Source organism: Synchiropus splendidus, chromosome 8 (assembly GCF_027744825.2).
Source record: "Synchiropus splendidus isolate RoL2022-P1 chromosome 8, RoL_Sspl_1.0, whole genome shotgun sequence".
NCBI classification, from domain to species: Eukaryota; Metazoa; Chordata; class Actinopteri; order Syngnathiformes; family Callionymidae; genus Synchiropus; species Synchiropus splendidus.
In genome coordinates, this window is record NC_071341.1 from 20,435,108 (window position 1) to 20,455,113 (window position 20,006).

Below are 20,006 nucleotides of genomic sequence, written 5' to 3' on the forward strand. Positions count from 1 at the left end.
ATTTTTATTATTTTATTCTTTATTATTATTTATTTCTTTATTATAGCTTTGTTTTTGTGCTTTATAATATTATTTCTTTTTAATTTATTGTGATATGTTGAGTACAGAGCATGTTACAAACATAATTTCCCTTGGGATTAATACAGTTTTTGGGCACTTTATGGGCATAGTTGTAATAGAGTGAAAAAGACTGTCAGTTGTTGGGATGTGAATGCACACATCCCAAGAACTGCACCTTCACTCAGGGTGACAACTTTTCGGCACCAGGAGTCTAGTACAATAAGGTGCTATAAGCTTCAGCTGGCCCCATGACTGGACCAGGGATACTTAAAGAGCGCCACCCCATGGCTTTATCCCAAACACTAGGCACTTGTACAGTGTAGGGAAACGTCCCTTGTTAAGGTGTGAGGAAATGCCGTGGGAGGAGGAGCGTCGGACGTGTCAACATGGACGGCGGACTTTTGTGTGACCCAGGGACTGAAAAGTCCTCCAATCGTCATTATCTGACATTACTTCAGGAGTGTGTGAAAGTGTTGACAGGACACACTTGAAGGCCGTGATAACATAGATGATCACAGACATGGCGTGGAAGGTCTCACTGCAGCAGCGTTACATTACAAGAAGGTAAAGAGGGTGTTCTTGTGGCGAAATCTCAACTTCCAGAAAAAAGCCTGTCACTGCATTTGGATACTAAACACTTGACATTTTCATTAGCTGATAACTTTTTTTTTTTATCTGAAATGTTATGACACCTCTTTAGCAATGAACCTGAATCACGACTCATCTTGTAAAGCATGCAGCTGGAAACGTTCTCATTGTTCCTCTACATTTACCTTCCCAAAGACATTTCTGTTCAAAGTTTCTGGCTAACAAGTTACAAGGACAGAAAGTGCCACCGTCTGCAGACATTGTAAAGTCCACTCAAGCGTCTGATTAAAGGCTATATAAATACGTTTTTGTTTTTTTTTTAAGGCTTGACATGAACCAACTCTCTGCAGATTTTCTAATGCCGTCTCTGATTCAATTTAAAGCACCGCGGAAAGACTGGAGTCTATTTCTTATGGCATACTTGTTCGGCTCTAGTTGACTCCCGCTGTTTCTTCGTTGAGCTGCTGGAATATCACACAGCAGGAGGCGCCTCTGTCCATTAACTGTTGGCAAAAGATAGAATTTACCATCTTTGATCATATAAATCCTGCATGGGGTCATGAGGATGTTTACTTCAAATTACAAGGTCACAGCTTCAACTCCTTTTAACCTTCGACGTGTTGAACATCAGAGCACGAAATCAAAAAATACAGTTGCACAAAGGCATCATGGCAACAGATGAGCTGATAAAATCTCACTATTACCTTGAACTGAAGGCTGCTACGGGGCTCTCCGACAAAGGCATCGCAAACGTGAGTTGTTATCCTCCACTTCCCACTTGGTCGCCACTAAATCCTTCACCCTGACCCTTGAAGGGCCTCACACTTCCTATCACGATTAAATTGAGAGGAGAATCCCGCCAGGACGGGGCCCCATGAGGGGATTTATCACATCAATGGAGGGGTATAGTCAAGACAGCGCAGCACGATCGCACTTATGTCTGGCCTCCAACATTTGCATATTAATAAGTGGCTGGCTGACAAGTGCACGAAGGCCAAATGTGATCTTTCACGGCAAACTAATAAGACCCCCAGCACCGGCTGGCTCCAGTCTGCCGAAGGTTTTCTCATGGAGTCCCTTTAACTAGACAAGAAGTGCGATGAGTCCTACACATCTGAGTGAGTCCGAAAGATTTCAGGAAAACGTTCAATAGCATCAACTTGCTTCGCTACTTAGTTGAATTGCTTCGCTGGAGTACTCGATCCCGTCCTTCAGGCTGGTAGAATGTGCACATGGATAAATCATGCCATGCTCCAAGCGCCTCCCACAACATCGCCCCCTCCGTTTCCCAGCATCCGAGCTTGTCAATGTGAGACCCGTCACCCTGGCAGGCGACTGATGAACAACTCTATTATAATCATCTCCTTTCACAGTGGGACTCTCGCGCTGCTCCTTAGAAAATTAAGCCGATGAATTTGCACTCGGGAAGACAAAAGCCGACGAGATGTAGCTCTGTGAGCGGCGCAGATATAAATATGTTTAATGATTGGATAAAGAACTTTGTGCAAGACGACATGTAGAACGTACACAGCAGGAAATAAATTAAATTAGGACAGTGCATTATCAGTGAGTACAGGCTGCTGGAGTGGAGGACAAGCGGGACTCTTTGTTCAGTCGGGCAAGGCGCACGTCTTAACCACTTAAGCCGAGTGGTCCCTTTTGCCGGATCCAGGATCACGATGAAAATTTGCGATAAAAAAATGATTTGAATGGTGTTCCAGCTTTGATACTTTCGATTCTAAAAAATGCATAGCTCAGCTGCTGTAGGAATGAGTCAGCTCAGAAAGAGGCGTAGTAGCACTGAATTAAAAAAAAAAAGATTAGCACCAGGTGAGCCCCCAAATTACTTCCTTTTTCGGAAATGCTTAAGAAGCCATTCTTGACACTTGCTGAACATGTCATTCAGAGAGAGGCAGCATGCTAAGACACTGCTGAGAGAGAGAGAAGCAGGAATCACATTTTCAGGAATAAAATGATGGAATATAAAGGTGGAAAGCACTTTCCATACCAGGGTCAGAACTGTTGTTAATGTCGAGGGTGTAGAGTTGGGGTTCCCTGCGAGTCGGCCGCCGCAAACCCATCGAGCTATTCTATAGTTCGATACATTTCCAAGGATTCATGTCACAAACGGCAACCAATCCAGTCCAAGTGAACTAGTCAGACGCTCAAGCAAGAGAGGACGGCACAAGGAAGCTTGAGAGGAAGTAGAACAGGACACACAACTGGAATCCCACGGTGCCGGCGCATGGAACTATTTAGAAAACTGTGATTCAATTCATTAGAAACCAAAATCCTACATGGGAATTAATGACTCCGAGATGACAAGTTCACACATTAAGAGTTTAAACTACCCTGACATCAGTGGGGAGGTTCACCTCCCTAATTGGCTGGTTATGCAGAATCATGTTAGTGTGACATGTTGAGCAAGTGTGAATAAGAGGGTCGGGGTGGGTGGTTAATTCATTTGCTAAGTGATGCTAAAAGTGGCTCTATTGAATTCTGAATATGGCGGCCATATTAGGCCACAACACATTCTGTGTCAAATTTTTTAAAAACTGCAGGCACACTCTGAGAGGCTTAAGCGGTTAAGAGGTTTTCCTTCACTCCCACCACGTATCCATCCTCCGCACTCGTACTCGCTGCTTATAGTGGTATTCTTTGAGGTGCTTTTTCAGAGTGTTTGGAATGGGCAGCAGGTTGATTCCATCGTAGGTGGTGCAGCTGCTGATGACCGCTCTGCTGATGTGCTGCAGACTGAAGGGTTGTGTGCGATGGATGGGGTTGGACAGCAACGGCTCGAAGAACATGCAGGAGTTGGGGTCTTTGTAGTGCTCCAGCAGGCCAGTCACAGTGGGGGCATGGAAGACGCTGGGGTCGTGCACGTCGAAGCTAAAGTTGTGGTTCCACTGTTCGATGCGAGCGTGCAGCGAGCGGCCATACCGACGGAAACTAACAGAGAAGAGGTAGTCTTCCTGCGCCGAGTCACGCAGGAGGAAAGTTCCTTCAGGCTTGCCGTCTAGCAGGGTCTCAGCCTCGTAACGGTCCATGACCCCCCAGTAACATGGGAGGTTGGTGATCTGCAGCAGGTCTGGGACTAAACAATGAATGTAGTCGATCTGAGTGTGGATGTTGTAGCCGTCCTGGGAATTATGATGGTCAGTCTGAGAGAGCATCGAATTGGAGGGCAGCTTGGCAGCTTTCACCTCGGAGTCAAGCGGTGGATCAGGATCTGGGTTGCTGTTGTGACCTGAGGATGTCCCTGAGGCAGAGGCCACCACCTCGTCGAGAGTGTCCAGACAACTTTGCAGCAGGAGCTGGTGCTGCTTCTGCCTCTGGATAAGAAGCTGCTGCTGCTGCTGCTGGACCCTGTCACTTCCTGTCAACTCATTCATCCCGTGAGCTACTTTCGGCCCGTGCTTGTACAGTGGGTTCATTTGAGCCGTCACCTCAAAAGTGTGGATCTCTGCGTTGGGTGGTGGCTCGACACCTTGCTCGATGCTAATACGCCGTCGCTCCCGCAACTTGTCATCGACGTCCTCCACGACGATTGCCTTGGCTGACACCGGGGCGTTGCATACCACTGCAGAATCGAGGATGGGGGGCTGGGTGATCGGTGCTGTGTGCTGCTTGATCAGATACCACTTCTGAGCCAACTCGGATCCCACAGGGAACGGGCAGTCGTCCAACATCAACTCACTCAGATGGATTTTCCGCCTGGAGGAGGTGCAGGGAGTCGAGGGTGAGAGTGCCTGAGGAGACGGCGGTGTTACAGTGCTGTGTGTTTTGATGGGGAAGCACTGTCCCATCGCATCCTGTATTTTTTGCCGTAGTGTGCGACTGCTATTCGAGCCTCTGGCTTCACCCTCACTGGACATTGATAAGTCTGTGGCAGAGCTGACTGTTCTCAGACCAGGGCCTGCAGTTAGTATTTCCTGACCAAACAACGACGCAGTACTGTCCATATTCTGCCACCTCCAGCTCTCCCTCAGAGGAGAGCGGGAGGACTGGTCCTTGGCCTCCAGGTCGCCCAAAAGTTCTCCATACTCGAAGCCATCGCTGACAGGCCGGTCAACTGCAGCCTCGTGAGATGAGAAACCTTTCTTCTTCCCCTTTGCACCTTTGCGCCCTCCACCAGCATCCCGCCTCTCTTCTGATCGACTCTGCCTCACCTTTGGACGGGCACCTCTCTCGCGATCCTTCCCTCTCTCCCCAGACTCTTGGGGAAGCGACATCATAGATAATGTGCTGAATTGATGACAGTTGCGCTCGATGATGAAACTCTGGGGATTCCAAACTTGATGACTCAACAGCTGTTCGCTTTCCAGGGGAAGTTTTCCATCTGCCTCTGTTCCAGTCACAATCAGCGATAATCTTCAGCAACCTAAAAAGGTAAATAACAAGCGTGACATTGCAATACTGGCGACTACTGACAGATAATTCAGCACAATCGTCCACGTTAAAAACAATAAATGCACCGAACTAATTCCCATCAATCCTATTCCTCATATTTTCTTAATTTTAAATGCTTATATAAAGTATTGAGGGAAGTATGTTACCTACTCGAAAAACACAAGCAAAAATAAGTGAAATTATACAAGTGAAACAATGATGTTAAAACAGAAGCCAGAAAATGAAGCTCCAGCCCTGCGTTAGTTTGAAAAATAAAAATGAACAACACTTCATAATATTATTCTTTAGAAAGAAAAACAATTATCTGCCAGCATGAACTTGTAGGACAATGTACTGAAGTACAGTGGTACCTCCCTTCTCGACCACTATCCGTTCCAGACGGCCGTTCGAGAAGCCAATTGTTCAAAATCTGAATCAATTTTTCCCATTACAATGAATGGAAAAAGAAATAATGCGTTCCAAGCCTTAAACTAGTCTTTTGTAGGAGTGAATGTGGAGTGTCTGCTGCAGGTGCGCTGCTCCTCTATGTGTGTGGCCGCTGCATGTGGGAGGGGTTGCCGAGTGAGTGACGTCTCTCCAGAAGTGAAGAGGTGCCCGGTGCGTGTCCAGCTCTGAATGTGCGCTTCTGTGCAGTTTGGCTGTGACAAAGTCATAAACCAAGTCACGCTCTGTCCCAGACTCGCCTCATCCCTGTCCCAGCTCCAGCCCACAACAGGACATCAAACCCTGGAGTGAGCGCTCCAGCACCTCCCCTGTGACACTCTACCACGGTCCAGTGTGGAGACAGGAAAGGTTTTACACCTCAATATGAAGAAGAAACAGTCAGTAAATGTAGCTAACGGGACACGTCTGCATACAGAGGCTGCGTCATACACAATAACAAAGCGCGTCTGGGTCAGCTGATCAGTTTGCGCACGTTATGTTTTTTTCTGGCTTTATTCAGGGGCGTTCAAAATTCAAAGCAAAAAAATCTCGAAATTTTTGATCGAACTCCGGGATGTTCGGAAACCGAGGTACCACTGTACTACATTGTATGCTCTCCACTTCAACTCTATATTGTTCTTAATGTGTTCACCTGGGTGTTTGTGGGGTTTACATATTTCCCCCCTTGCATACTTGGGTTTCCTCTTGGCACTCCAGTTTCCACCCACGACCCTAAACATCCAGCTCATCTACGACCATAAATTGTCTGTGTGTGTGAGTGAGCGGTAGTGTCTCTACTTAGGCCCTGAGGTCGACTGAGGAGTTGTCCAGTGTCAAAAATGGAAATGTTTTGAACAATAGTAGTGCGTCTCCTAGCAAGGCATATACTAAAAAATGTACTACGGGAGCTAACAGGTTACAAGGTGACTATCGAAACTTAAATTCTTAGCGTAGAAGAGACTTCTTTGTACTTCAGATGACAACTTATTCATCACCGAACACACACACACACACACACACACACTTTTATAGATGTTATGAGTCCAGTTTAAGGTTATGCAAAGAACTGGATGACAATTACACTTTGTTAGCCAAGAAACAAAAGTTATCTGTGCATCAAATATGAGCTTAATGACCGTCCGAGGCAGACTTGTTTAGAGACACGGTTCGACGTCCGCAACACTTGACGCTTCGTTTCGCGTTATATTTCCAACGTTTCTCTTAGATAATAAATCACTAATCTTAGTACATGAAACGTCAGCTAAGGTTGCCATGTCGGTTAAACAACTTTACGTTCACTTTTACACCGTTGACATTGAAACCACTCGTTCAAAGTAGGAAGTGTTCGATAGCATGCTAATGGCTAACCGGTTTGAGAAGCGACTGTGTTTATGGGCGATAATAGTTTGGTGTGAACGTTACGGTTACTTTGAAAAACAGTACTCACCTCATTAATCACACTTGGGGACCAAGGAATTGATGTCCATGTCGGAGGAATTAATGACGATGACAAAGAGGCAGCTAACAACACGCTAGCTTGATAACCGGGAAGCGGTGCTCACGTGACCCGGAAGTAAAACATACACGAGTACGTGTGGGAACCGCGTCGTCTCTGGTCATGTGATCGACTAAAATAAAGACAACACAATGTATGTTGCAAAAGAACTGAACCTCTTTATTTGAACTGACAACGATCCAACAGATGCTGCATTTCAGACCATTCACACACACAAATGAGACGGTAAAAAAATGCAGCTGAGCATGAGATGCGAAAGGTTTATAAAATATACCTGGAAAGTCATCCGAGATGAATATCGACTGAAAAAGACAGAGACGCCGACAGCCAAGTGTGTTAAATCATGACTCAAGCTTGGCAGGGACATTGACAAGACCTCAGGTCCAGGCGACTTGGTACCTCCGACCGGATGCTTCACGTGTACAAAAATACACCAGGCTGACCTCATGAAGTGCATTTTACCCCTGACTCATTTCGTGCACCATTGGAATGTAAACATGGAGTAAACGTATTCCTTGGCCTGTTATTAGTGTTCAGTTTACTCATGACTTGAATTGGTGGCTCAGATAAGCATCATCATCCTCTGCTGCTGCTGCTCCCTACATCTGCACTGTCAAAGTGAGCAGAGGCCATGAGAAGAGCGATCTGAGCCATGTAACAACAGCTGATAAACAGTAAAGTCAATGACCGTTTCAAGGTAGCAACGTTTTTACACAATGTCAGCAATGAGGTTTATGGGTATGAATGTGGTGTCTGTTTCCTAAGTCAAAAAAATCCAAGAGCCTGCTCTGAAGGAATCCATGACTAGAATACTACTCAAGATCTTAAAATTAAGATATTGAGGGCTCGACATTTCAGGCACCACATGAAACGTCTCTGGGAGCCAATCACAAGGCTGGAAGAGCCAGTTAAAAGCCTTCTCTTTTTTTTTTTTTTGGAGGGGGGGGGGCTTTCCATTTCAAGCTTTCCAGCCAGCTCCTGTGTGCGGTGGCTTCAGTTCTTCAACGTGTTACATAGTGATACAATGGGTTACTTATGACATCACATAACATGAGCTGGGTATCATCCCAAAAAGATGTAAACAGTGACATATAGGCGTTATAAACATTAGTTGCAAGATTTAACGCTCGCTCTCTCTGTGTGTTTTGGTGACAATGGAGCCCATCCACCACCATGTCCTCTATCTACAACAGTGCTGTATTAGTGTGGCAACAACATGCGATTATAGAAAATAAGCATCAATATCAAGGGAGAGTAAAAAATACCATTGAAAAAGATCATCTGTAAATAACCATCTGGACTATACAGACCTCATATGGCTATGCTGAAACCAAATATGAATCCCTGCCTTTATGATGCAACCAAGAGTGAGCGAAAAGTTAAGACCATAATACACAAACATGCACCTCCGCTCTGCCACATTCAAAGACAGAGGCTGAATAAGACAGTTTTTGGATCCAAACACTGATACCGTCGGGTGAAACAATACGACGAAACAGAAAAGAGTGGGGCATTTTCAAGCACCTTAAAAAGAATGATTCATCAAATTGCCGCTTTGGCCGCGCGAGGAGAAGGGCGGTGGCGTGCGAACGAACAAGTCCCCTGTCACTCCTCAGTTCGACGCAGCCACACCGGCCCTTTGGGGATCCTCGGCGCAAAGGACGATTCATCATCATTGAGGGCGTAAAACAAAAGACAAATCACAGCCGTTGCTTTAAGGGGGAAGGAGAAACACACCGTTTCACTACGAACGTCCCTCTCGATTTAGGGATCGCACAACTCTTCTCTTTGGCTTTGTAGAGAGGACAGTCACTCCGACTATGTAACAACCAAGACGAACGCTGAGCTAAACCTCAATCGCCATCATCACCGCAGGACAAAGGAAAGCTGTCCCACTTCAACGTCCTCACTAGCACTGGTCACAGGAAAATCTATATATCAACGCCTCGCTCACCTCTTCAGTGAGTGTACCCCAAATTATACTTTAGTGCCTAATATCAAATATAATTTAAGAAAAGTGCCTTACTCCTGGCTGGAACTGGCTCCCAAACTACACACGCATCTGTCGCAGGAGGAACCGATGAAGTCGCGAGGCGGAGCCCCAGTAGGACAGCACCACTCTGTCGCTCTCAGAAGCCGGTCAACGTGACTCTGCATGCTATGTCACAGTCCTGCAGGTGACAGAGCGGTTCACGCACTTCCTCTGCCCTGCAATATAATATCTGTATTCCATTAATTATTTTTTAATAAACTTAGTCGTATATAATAAAGTACAAAAATATTAGAGAACATATACACAGTTTTTCTGTCATTTAGTAGTGACTGTTTGCTTGGTTCTCTTGATTATACATATATCTTTGTGCTGGGTGACAAGGAGCTGGACAGGCTTTAACTCAAGTGGATTTCAAGACTCCTTTCATATTGTGGATGTTCGGTCAGTTCCATCTGAGCAGAAGAGCAAAGAGCAAAGAAATGTTAGAACAGTCACATCCAGAATCACGTCCAGAAAAACTTCTAACTCCTCACCAACCCTGAACAACAAGAGCAGAAAAGGTTCTAATCCCATAACGTAACTCACTTGTCCACCCCAATTCCAGCCCACAGGGTGATTTCTTTTGCTGCTTCTGCTCTGCAATTTCACCACAATTCCCCAAATGTTTCAACAAGCTGTGGAGTTTTCAGTAAGTGGTGTCTCCACCAGCATCTCAGTCGCAGGGTTTGATATTTAAATCACTGTCTTTTCTTAGTGGTGGAGATTGAAATTGTTAAAATATGAGATCTCACCATCTGTCGCAGCATTTTTTTTGCTTACAATTATATTCGGAAAGATTCAGATGCTCCTCCGGTTTACAAGGATAAGGACAAATATATCAAGATTGTAGTTTCATTTTGAACATTCAGGATTAAATGCTACATCAGGGGTGTGTCAACTGCAATAAAAATAAACAAGACTCCACTCAATCTTTCACCATCATCATAGCACTAGTTACTGGGGTAAAACAATGTTTAGGAGCAGCATCACAAGTCACTGGTTGGATACAGGACAACCAGCGTCATGGTTCTGAGGAAGCTCAAGCAGACCATGAAACAGGAGTATTTCTCTTCCATTTATTCAACTGAATCCCAGCATATCGAAATCTTAATAAAGTTAACTTGCCATATGTCTAAGACGCAAGAGAGCTGCACCAAATCATGATCCAGCCGATTTATCGGCACCGATATGGGCATTTATGACGTCATTATGATCAGCCGTTCAAATGACGAATACAAGCCGTTTTTTGTTCTTATTTTTCATAAGATGCTTTTTAAATTTATATATGATGCAAAATGTTATTAGGCTTTAAAATTTTTAATTGAAAATTTGATGTAGGGTGTAAGAAAATATTGATACACTCAAATATCTTGATACTTGATTGTGTGATTTCGCTTTGTAATTTCAAGTCAGCCATATCAATATTAAAAAAATACTTGGATATGCTGCTACCTTTTACAATATATTGCTGAACTTAGAGTATATATCCAAATGTATGATATCACCACTCGATACGTATCGTAAGATACCTGCCAATACACAGCTTTAATTTGATCCCCTCCTTTTCGTGACTGCTAGTGATTTGTTCTTCCACTCAGTACCCACAAATAACACAGAAACAAACATCTCTGGCTACACAGTTACAACAGATCTGCCTTTCCATTTCAGTGCATTTTTTTGTTGTGCCTGTCAATCTTTCAAAGTGACTACAAATTGCTTTCTTTAAAATGAATCAGACAGTTCAAAGAATGTCTCCTGACAAAAAACATAAATATATGCAAGACATTCTGGCATAAATATTTGATGAGGAATCAGATCACTACATCGTCCTACTCCTTTTCATGCACACAGACAGTGTTCAAAGACTTTTTAGAACTTAATGTCAAATCTACTTTGCTTCCATCACTATCATTATTATCAGTAAACTGAGTATGGAGGGTTTCAGGAGGTTTCTGACAGAAATGTATACCAACTGTGATCTGAACTTCTGGGGACACTCACCCCCTAAGGCGTGCTCCGTCATACTGAGGCACAGTGACTCCAGCGTGGGGTTGATCTCCAGGTCGGCACCTGGCACTTGGCATTCTGGGGAAAAAAGTGAACACAGTCGGACATGCTGCACGACACAATGAGAATCCATGTTCCTAATGGTGGACATTGTAAAGCTCCTACATTCCGCGGCGTGAAAGTTCATTGTACAAGTTGTTTGCTTTACTTTTGGGGGATTATGTGTTCTGTGTAGTGGCAAAATGTAAAACCACATATGAATCCATGAGGATTGAGGAGGTGGAATAGAAAAGCAAGAATCCCCTTTAATTCCTTCAAAATGTGCTCAAGCACAGTACAGATCATAAAGTCAATGACACTTGCATTTAATCCTCTACCCATGAATGAAGCAAATTAATATTAATAACATCCATTTTGGAATTTACAGTTTAAAACACCCCAGAGGACAAGGCTGCGTAGTTTGGTTTATAAATTTGATTAATTTATATTTTCACAGAAAATATTGAAATAATATTAATCTTCCAATGAAGCAAACAGAAGTAGGCAGCATGTGACAAGTTGTTGACAACAAAATGTGCCTTTGCTCGGAGGGAGAAACACATATTATATCCAGGCATCAGACAAATTCAGAAGGTTGTAGTTGTGCATCTAATGTAGCGGGAGGAATTGATCCAATTGTCCTCTGCAGCGGTCTAATTTATCTGTGTCCTGGCTTGAGTAAGGATACAAATGCAACCATAAAACTAAGAAAAACAGTTTGACAGATTGTAGGTGTAGACCTGAAGAATAAACAAGATTAGGAAGGCGCTTTGACCCCACAGTACCTTGCTGCTGGAACATGAGCATGGTGTGTGGCGACGTGTGGACAGGGAGTGAGTGTGTCCGCTGCACTGAGCTGCGACTCTGACTTGGCATGCTGTTACTGCCTCCAGGGTTGGCAAACCACAGGTTCTACACAAATGAAAACGAAACAGTTTGAGAATAAGACCAACTCATTTTTATATTGCTGCCTTGCAAAATGTAACAGCAACCTACAAATAGACAAAAAACACCTTGAAAACTATGGCAAGTAATTGTATATTAAAGTTAGATATATTTCCATTCAAAATAATGTTCTCCAACCAATTGGCTGCCAGCAACGCTGCAGGTGTGCTGCATCATTTGCGAAAGGCATCCTCACAGACAGGTTTTATGGTGTCATTCTTAAATGTTTGCGCAGTGCACTTCATCAAGTTCATATTTCCCTCAATGGCTCCTTTGAGTTAGATTCCAAACTTTAGCATATACAGAAACCAAACTTGTCTGCGTTTGTGCAAGGACACTTTTGAGACAGGTTTATCAGTTGTGTTTAGTAAAGTGACACAATACTGCAAAAACAATTCCATTGTCACTGAAGTAAAAGTCAGTCTGAAGGATTACTCTCGGGTCGAGGGATCCAATGAAGTTTTCAAATCTAGCTCCCTAACACTGTTTGAAGATGAAGTTTCATGTCAGGATAAAGACGCCAAAATGACTTGGATGCTACTGCATGACACTTTCTTGTTGTTTCCAATTGAATTGTACACACATTTCTTTATGATATTATTATTACTTGAATGCCATAATATAATCCCTCGATACACTTCCTCTGGCTCAGTAAAATCAAGTCTTTGGGGGCCGAACCAACCCAAAAGGAAATATAGGAGTCCAGTTTTGGGACCAAAGGGCAAGGAGACTTTCAAAAAATAAACTATTACATTCCAATACCTGCAATACATTGTAAGCTCACCAGGTTCCCTATTTGCTTCTGAAACTCAGAAGAAGGCTGATATTACAACACTTTCAGATGCAGTTTGAACCCAGCACTCCACACTATTAAAACTGGACTCTCACAGAAGAGCTGCAAGGATTTGGATGAATGAAACACTTATAACAATTAGGATTCGAGCTCACGAAGATGACAAAAAATTGACTGTGCTACCGTTGTACGAGCCGCCCCCACTTTCATTAATCATCATAGAAATTGAAATAACCCACTGAAAAAAAACAGAGCTGAATTGTTTCCCAACCTGCAGTTGCATTAGTACTTCTGGTTTTAGCATCTCAAGACAAATTATACATGTGATCAGACTCATGAGCGTGGAATAAATGATTTCATCAGAATGTCAGAAAAATGAAATCTCAAGCCGAAAGCTTACTTGTCTGCCCTGGCCAGCCAGTGAAGGATTCGTAAGAGTGTGGCGGGGAGATACGCCTCCAATCCCACCAGGACTCAAGAGCCCCATGCGACCAGCTGCCAGTCCACGAGGGGTCATCTGGAACTGCCTTTGGCCCCGTCGGCCCACACCCCCGCTCACAGAGCCTGCTGTTGGGAGGGAGTTGGATCCGTAGGCCCAGCTGGAGTTGAAACAAACAATTTGACTCTTCACCAGGCAAAATTTCTTTTAAAGAAGGAAAGTGATGCACTCAAGAAGAGAGTGAAAAGGGAAGGAAAACGGTCACAACGCAAGCAGAAAGTAGGGTGAAGTGCAGGGAATTCCACTCAGCTTGTCTGACACACTGACACATCACCCCTCCTCAGAACACTATGCAAAGGCTCACCCTTTCTGTCTGTACACAGGCATCTCCAACATAGCTTTCCGTGGGAACAGGCGAAGCAGTTTGAGGACTTGCTGCTTCCAGGAAACCAACCTTTTCTTATGAGTTTCTGTAAACGCCTGGCAGAAAAAGATGTGACATGTGAAAACATGTGAAGCACTAGATTTTCTACAGTAGAGTCTGATGCAGCTGGAATCTTGATATTTTGTCAAGGGCAAGGCAGGTTCAAGTTTGAATTTCAACAGCGAAAATAGCCAAGATCATCCATTAATAACAAAGACAGCCTATGGCTATTTTCACCCGCTCGATGCTATAGGGCGATATTTCTGTGCGGTCAAGCCGATGTTTGGAGGTTCTCACCTCATGCGTGAGACACTTTTCAATGAGCTGCAGGTAGCAGCTGATATTCTCCTCATCTGGTCGTGACACCAGCAGCTGGGTGCACACTAAAATGAAGAACAAAAACCCAGTCAGTTTCAGCATCAGTTTAGAAAGTTATTATCCACAAACTAGAGCAAAATAAGCCCTGGCAGACAAACACTGAAAACGCATTTCCAACAGTGCCCCCTGCTGTGAAAAATGTGTTCTGTGACATTTTGTCACCCGATTTTCACAACAAAATTTAGGCCACAAAAAAAGGACTGGATTAAAAATCGAAACATGAAAGACATTTGAAACCCTTTATGGTAGAGCGACTACATAAACAAATTTAGTGCTCCATGTTTAAAGCCTGTTTTTATTTCTAAATATAATCAGCAGAGTATTTTTACACAAAATAAAAAATAAACATAAAGAAATAAGTCCAAAAAATGAACCCCACTTAGCCTTCTCATTCACCTACAGGCCACAGATCAAAACCGCTCTATCAGCATGTCACTTTGTCAGTCGTTCAGCATCAGATTAAAAATGTTCAAATGTCAGCATCTGTGTCAGGTGCATCAATAAATAGGTCTTAAACTAATCTAACGGATAATATGCCCATTGTAGCTCTTAAACAACAGTACGAAAGTGAATGTAATGACTGCGACTAACAGGACACCTGAACTCATGTATATGCTTATTTAGTTAATGAAAATGTAAAGCAAAGATTGCATATTTTTTGTGGTCACATTTCATTCGCGTCGTACCTTTCCCCATGACTCGGGTGAACTGTCCAGCAATGTCTCCTTCTGAGATGGGCGTTGCCGAGGAGTCGCCATCACAGGCAGGTGGGTTATGCGAGTGGAAACTTTCCGTCGCAGAATCTTTGTCCACTCCGGATTTTGTAGCCTCTGACGGGCAGGAGGTAGTTTCCCGTGCTGTCAGTATTGAAGTCAGCGTGCTGTAGGCCTTGATGGGCGTAATGATGATTTGCTGCAGTTCCTGCAGGGCGTTGCGCAGGTTTCCTCCTTCCAAAATGTCCTGTGTGTAAAATCAAAATGTAATAATCAAAGAGTGCAGTGTGGTCATGCATCAGGCATATTTTGAGCTGCACTTAAATCCTTGTTTTCATTGTCCTATTACTCTGTGTGTTTAGATTTTATTTTGAATTATACTCATATGGTGTACAGTAGTATACACAAACTATATCTAATAAGAAGTAATATCGATGCATCCGTGTACAGTGGTCTTCATCCTGAGGAATTATTTTTAGAGGCTTCTGAGATGAAGGAGACAATAAATTAAGCACATTAAATCTTCAGAATTGAAGATAAACTTAAAATTAATGAGCTGAGAAAAACATTTCAAGCTTAGCCTCTTTCTAATTTGTTAAAATGTCTCACAGCTGTAAACCAATATCCTCCTGGTCGGTCCGTATCATAAAGTTAAATGGGAGTGCCACATTTCAATGTGTCACACCGACATACTCGAGTGCCTTTGATCATGGATATAAATGGAGATTAATAAGTACAAGTACAGGATTAGACGAACGACACCACGTTACCTTTTCCAAAGACTTGAGCACACTCTGCCTCTCTCGCAGCTTCTGTATACTCAGTGCGATCTTGTGCCGCGCTCCTTTCGTCACATTCTAAACGGAGAGGAAAACAACACGTAAACAAGTCATTTCTCTCAGGAACATGTTACTAAATAAGAAACCCAAACAGCATCTGTTGGAGCCAAGGGGCACCAACAAAAACTGTGCCATTTGTATGTGTGACTGGCTCAATATAACTGTGGGGTGCGGTGGTTAATTTCATGCCTCATTGACAGCTGATGTATCATCAGGTTTGAGGACAGTTATGTTCACAGTTGATATGGAGGGTGGAATAATCAAAGCCGGGCTCAGTAGGTTTAAATAAAGGCTTAGAACCTGCGACTCCAAGTGCTGTTCTGTGAGGATCATCATCTCCTCGTAGGTCATCTGGGAGAAAAGTGACGCATATTTATGAAGGCGGAGGCTTTTCAACCATGCAGGAACATCTGGAACCAAACAACGGCAAGAGAGCGTTACGAAGCAGCTTTTATCGCCACAGCTGCTTGGTGTGTGGAGCCAAAAGACCGCTCAGTTAGGTGATAATCTCTGACCTTTCATGCCACTGCCATCCTCCTGGAACGTGTTTCGTGTGGAGCCCTGCTCCTCTGTCTGCTCGCTGCCCGAGGAGGCCACGCTGCTTTGCGGGGAGAGGGGTGCGTGGTCTGTTGGGATGAAGCTCTGTCGGTTCCCTGCATCGTCCTGGCCGGCCCATTCAGAGCCACAGGCCTGAGGACTGGAGGGAATTCCAGAGATGGACTTCTTCAGGGGGCTGGGCTGCATCTGCCCACCCACACCTAAGAGCAAAGAAAGGGTAAATAAACAAGGTGATTAAAAACACAGGATTTACTGATGTCTAGCAGTGATGAAACAGTGTCCTCATTTTAACAGCTTACTAGATGGCACCCTGTGCACAGAAATCCTTGGATTTTGAACGACAGTTTCAATGAAACCTGATCATTTTCAAACTGACAGCGCCACTTGCTGAGCTCTGGCTATAAGGATGCAGATTCATGAAACCTCATCAGCTCATCATGCCTAGTCTTTCTATCTGGAGCTGCAACAACTGTCTCACTGTAGTTGTGTCTCCCCACGTTCAGTAAGTCCATGCAAGAAACTGCTTGCACTTAAACGCACCATTTGCACTTCAATCTGACTAGTTATGGATAAAAGCAACAACATCCAGCTGCTTAACCATGAATGGACAATCCAAGTCAAATAACCTGTGTTACTGTTAATCGGAGAAGACAAGCCGCCTGGAAAGGTCAAGTGTCCATTCTGACCAGGAGGTGACGCGGTGGAAGAGGGGGACTTCTCCTGCCAGGCGTGGCCAGGCTCCAGAGCCTCTGCAGAACTAGGCCATTCGTCAGAGCCCTGGCGGGGGTGGTAGGGGCTGGAAGGTACTCGAGAGGACACGTAGCCACTGGAGAGGTGCTCCTCCAGGTGGTTCAGCCACATGGCCAAAGACGTGCGGTCATCCAGAGTGGTTGCGGGGTGGATGAGTGCGTAGGACAGCAGCTGCCGGCTCTCTTCCACAAACAAGCTGCTCTCGATGGTGTGACTCAACACCTTCTGCAACAGCTTCATGTACTCGCACTTGGCCTCGCTGTTGCGTGGCTGCAGCAGCGGCAGGTGAGACAGTAACAGGGACACCACTTTTTCCTTCGGTTCCTGGTGCCACTGGTTGACGATTGCTGAAGAAAGCAAGATGTAGAAGGTTTTTAAACATTATGCAGAGGCGTTTTTATTTTCATTGCAGCAACAATGAAAAGGATTTCAAAAGCCATTTCAACGTCTCTTGGAGCTCAACCTGCAGCACAATTAACAACAGTGAGAGATACAGATCTATGAAAACATAATGCTTATTCACCTGCATTGTTGGCTTCAGCTTCAAGGATGTGAATCTCTGTGCAGTCTGCCAGCCAGTGTTCAAGGCAAATGTGTAAAAAGCGAGCTTGGGTGCGGGACACTCTCTTCAGGAGGGACAACAGTGCCACCGTCTGTTCACACTCGTTCCAGCCCTTGAACCAATCTGTCAGGATTCCCACCTGGTCTCGGAACATCATGGCTTGTCTCCTTATGAAGGAGAACAGGAATGTGTGACAGGGGGAAAAAACAAAGGAAAAAATAGTCTCCTGCTTCAAACAGAATCAGTCTTTCCCCGCACAGCGGGGTCGTGTTTGCAGCAGTCCTGGGATCCCCTCAGACTGGACCGAGGGGTCCTCACATGGTTTACGGGCGAAGAAAACTGGAGAGGGATTGGTTGTGCAGCTTTTTGGGGAATAGATGTTTGAATCAGGGTAAAAGGACTTAGTAGGATTGTGTTTGTAATGATCCAAATAGGAACTCTTTTCTTCGACCTTTACATGTTCAGGATCCCATCATCAGAGCCTGGACAGAGAAGAAAAACAGGAAAATGATACAAGACAATCGAGACATCTATAAAAAGACGGAATCAGGATTTTATTTCTAGAACTTTTGACAATGTCTCTATTGGTAATGCACCTTTCAGAGGTACAAGAGATACTTAGCAAACACGGCAACATCATCCATCAACATAATCAATATTAACTAAGGCATTATTAATCATTTGGCAAGGGATTACAGTCATGACTGTCACATGCCACAACAGGCCAACTGTTTCTTCCTCTAAGATACTTTCACATTCACATGTGCAGCCTATAAATGTTCACATTTCAATTATGATCCTGCCTCACTTACCACCCAGACAAGCCAATTCAATGAACTTTTTTTAAATACTCTTCATAGCTGCGATTGCTTATTTCCATATGCAAACAGAAATAACGAACTTTGCTCATTCATCTCAACTTTTCTTGAACCCTGTATTATGTCACAAACATCTGGAAAGTCCCAGACGCCACACATGACCAACCAGTAAAAGACTCAAAATGGCGAAACTGTTTGGACCCTCATCATCTGCGTATCATTTTTTTACAGAAAAAAAAAGTCCTTGGAAAAAGTCTTTGAGGACGGAACTATCACATACATTTTAGATATCATTATTCATTGCTTCATTATTAAGTAAAGTGACAGGAAAAAGGAATGCAAATGTGTTTTAATAGGACTGTAAAAGAGAAATATAAGTTTACCACACACAAATCATGATAAATTCCTTGCAGTGACCAAGAGTTACTCATGCATTCAGATTATTATATTTCAGGTTAAAGCTGGTTTGAGCATATTTTCAAAGCCAAACAAAATCCATCCTTACAATTGAAGTATGATTAAAAATAATAATAAAATCTGATTATATTAAAGCAGATATATTTTTGTAAACTTAAGAACATCACTGAGGTATATTAAAATGATATCAAAGCTGATATATTTTGGTAAACTTAAGAAAGTCACAGAGGTATATTAAATGAGCCAATATCACTCCTAAAGTGTGCTGTCATGAAAGACATTTATATCATTAAAAAAAAAGATTCTAAACAAAGTTAAATGTCAAAATTAGCCGCAGCAGAAGTTGAACCCAAAACCGCTCGCCTTGGATTCAAGCTGGCACTTGTTTGGGTCACTAACGTACCGACGGTAGAAAAGCAGAGAACAACACACGTGAATGTAATTTTCAGTGACATTAAACAAGTTAGCTGAGTCGGCCTGGTGAGAGATGAGGGATTTGTATTGTTTTTCGTTGACGCTGTTGCTCTCGCCTTTTTCACCGATTAACTTCAGCCTTGCAAACACACACGCGACATTCTCACCTCGCACAAAGGCCTGGAAACTGACCTCATAGTTGTCCTGCGTACAAACATTGTGTATTATTGGGTTGTTGTTTACCTCGGGCAGTTGACACTGTTGGCGAGCTATGCTAACCCGCTAGCCTTAGCTTCTTAGTTAGCAAGTTCTGCTAACAGATGCAGTGTCGCCAGTTCAGCGGCTCGTAATCCGATGAACGATATTCCACACTGGCATTCTTTACAAAGCGAGTCCTGCGGGGCGTCTGGTGTCGCACGCTCCACAGTCGGAGAACAAAATAAGTGTTTATTGCAACAGAGAAAACAAGAGTATACGCCTGTGGAAACCCACTTCGATATGCAGTGACGTAAGACGCACGGTGACGTCACGCGTCTGGACGCGACGTGCGGTTTGTCAAGCGGGCAAAAAATGGAACAAGTAGAAAGGAAAATTGAAAAAAAGATAAAAAAAAAACCCAAAATAACCTGAACAACATTTAATTTAATATCGTAAAAACATTACAGTTTATTCTTTTTAATTTTTACATCATGATAAACGAATCGCAGAAATTATAGAAAAAGTTAAAATTATTATATTATATTATATTGGCCAGGTATTGTTTTTTATTTATAAGTGCGGATTACATTGACCAGATTATATTACATTGGTTTATATTATATTGTATTATATTTATATTCTATTATATTGTTTATATTATACATATTGTTTATATTATATTG

The 20,006-nt window shown here is 43.5% G+C and overlaps 2 protein-coding genes across 3 annotated transcripts; both read right to left on the reverse strand.

Moving 5' to 3' along the window:
- Positions 1-842: 842 nt before the first annotated feature.
- Positions 843-7,063, reverse strand: socs9 (suppressor of cytokine signaling 9). Its single transcript, XM_053872930.1, has 2 exons — positions 6,929-7,063; positions 843-5,029 (listed from the first exon to the last, which is right to left on the reverse strand). Exon 2 carries the CDS (start codon positions 4,881-4,883, stop codon positions 3,249-3,251), a length of 1,635 nt encoding a protein of 544 aa, XP_053728905.1. The 5' UTR covers positions 4,884-5,029; positions 6,929-7,063; the 3' UTR covers positions 843-3,248.
- Positions 7,064-7,151: 88 nt separating this feature from the next.
- Positions 7,152-19,632, reverse strand: LOC128763770 (protein Smaug homolog 2). 2 transcript variants are annotated; one of them, XM_053872929.1, is made up of 13 exons: positions 19,369-19,632; positions 17,438-17,958; positions 16,851-17,261; positions 16,122-16,364; positions 15,907-16,016; positions 15,538-15,624; positions 14,741-15,014; positions 13,974-14,059; positions 13,617-13,732; positions 13,214-13,412; positions 11,861-11,987; positions 11,031-11,114; positions 7,152-9,442 (listed from the first exon to the last, which is right to left on the reverse strand). In XM_053872929.1, the coding sequence occupies exons 2-13, from the start codon at positions 17,631-17,633 to the stop codon at positions 9,414-9,416; spliced, it is 1,962 nt and encodes a 653-aa protein (XP_053728904.1). In that variant the 5' UTR covers positions 17,634-17,958; positions 19,369-19,632; the 3' UTR covers positions 7,152-9,413. The 2 variants fall into 2 exon arrangements, with proteins under 2 accessions (XP_053728904.1, XP_053728902.1); XM_053872927.1 differs by having other exon boundaries at positions 16,791-17,261.
- Between the last annotated feature and the right edge of the window lie 374 nt (positions 19,633-20,006).

Excerpts from the sequence above, each read along its gene's own strand:
- LOC128763770 (XM_053872927.1), bottom strand. The coding sequence starts at position 17,633 with ATGATGTTCCGAGACCAGGTGGGAATCCTGACAGATTGGTTCAAGGGC. Across the intron at positions 15,015-15,537 it reads TGCTCAAGTCTTTGGAAAAG|GACATTTTGGAAGGAGGAAA; the intron begins GTAACGTGGTGT and ends TTTTACACACAG. Across the intron at positions 9,443-11,030 it reads GACGGAGCACGCCTTAGGGG|ATGGAACTGACCGAACATCC; the intron begins GTGAGTGTCCCC and ends TCTTCTGCTCAG.
- socs9 (XM_053872930.1), bottom strand. The coding sequence starts at position 4,883 with ATGATGTCGCTTCCCCAAGAGTCTGGGGAGAGAGGGAAGGATCGCGAG.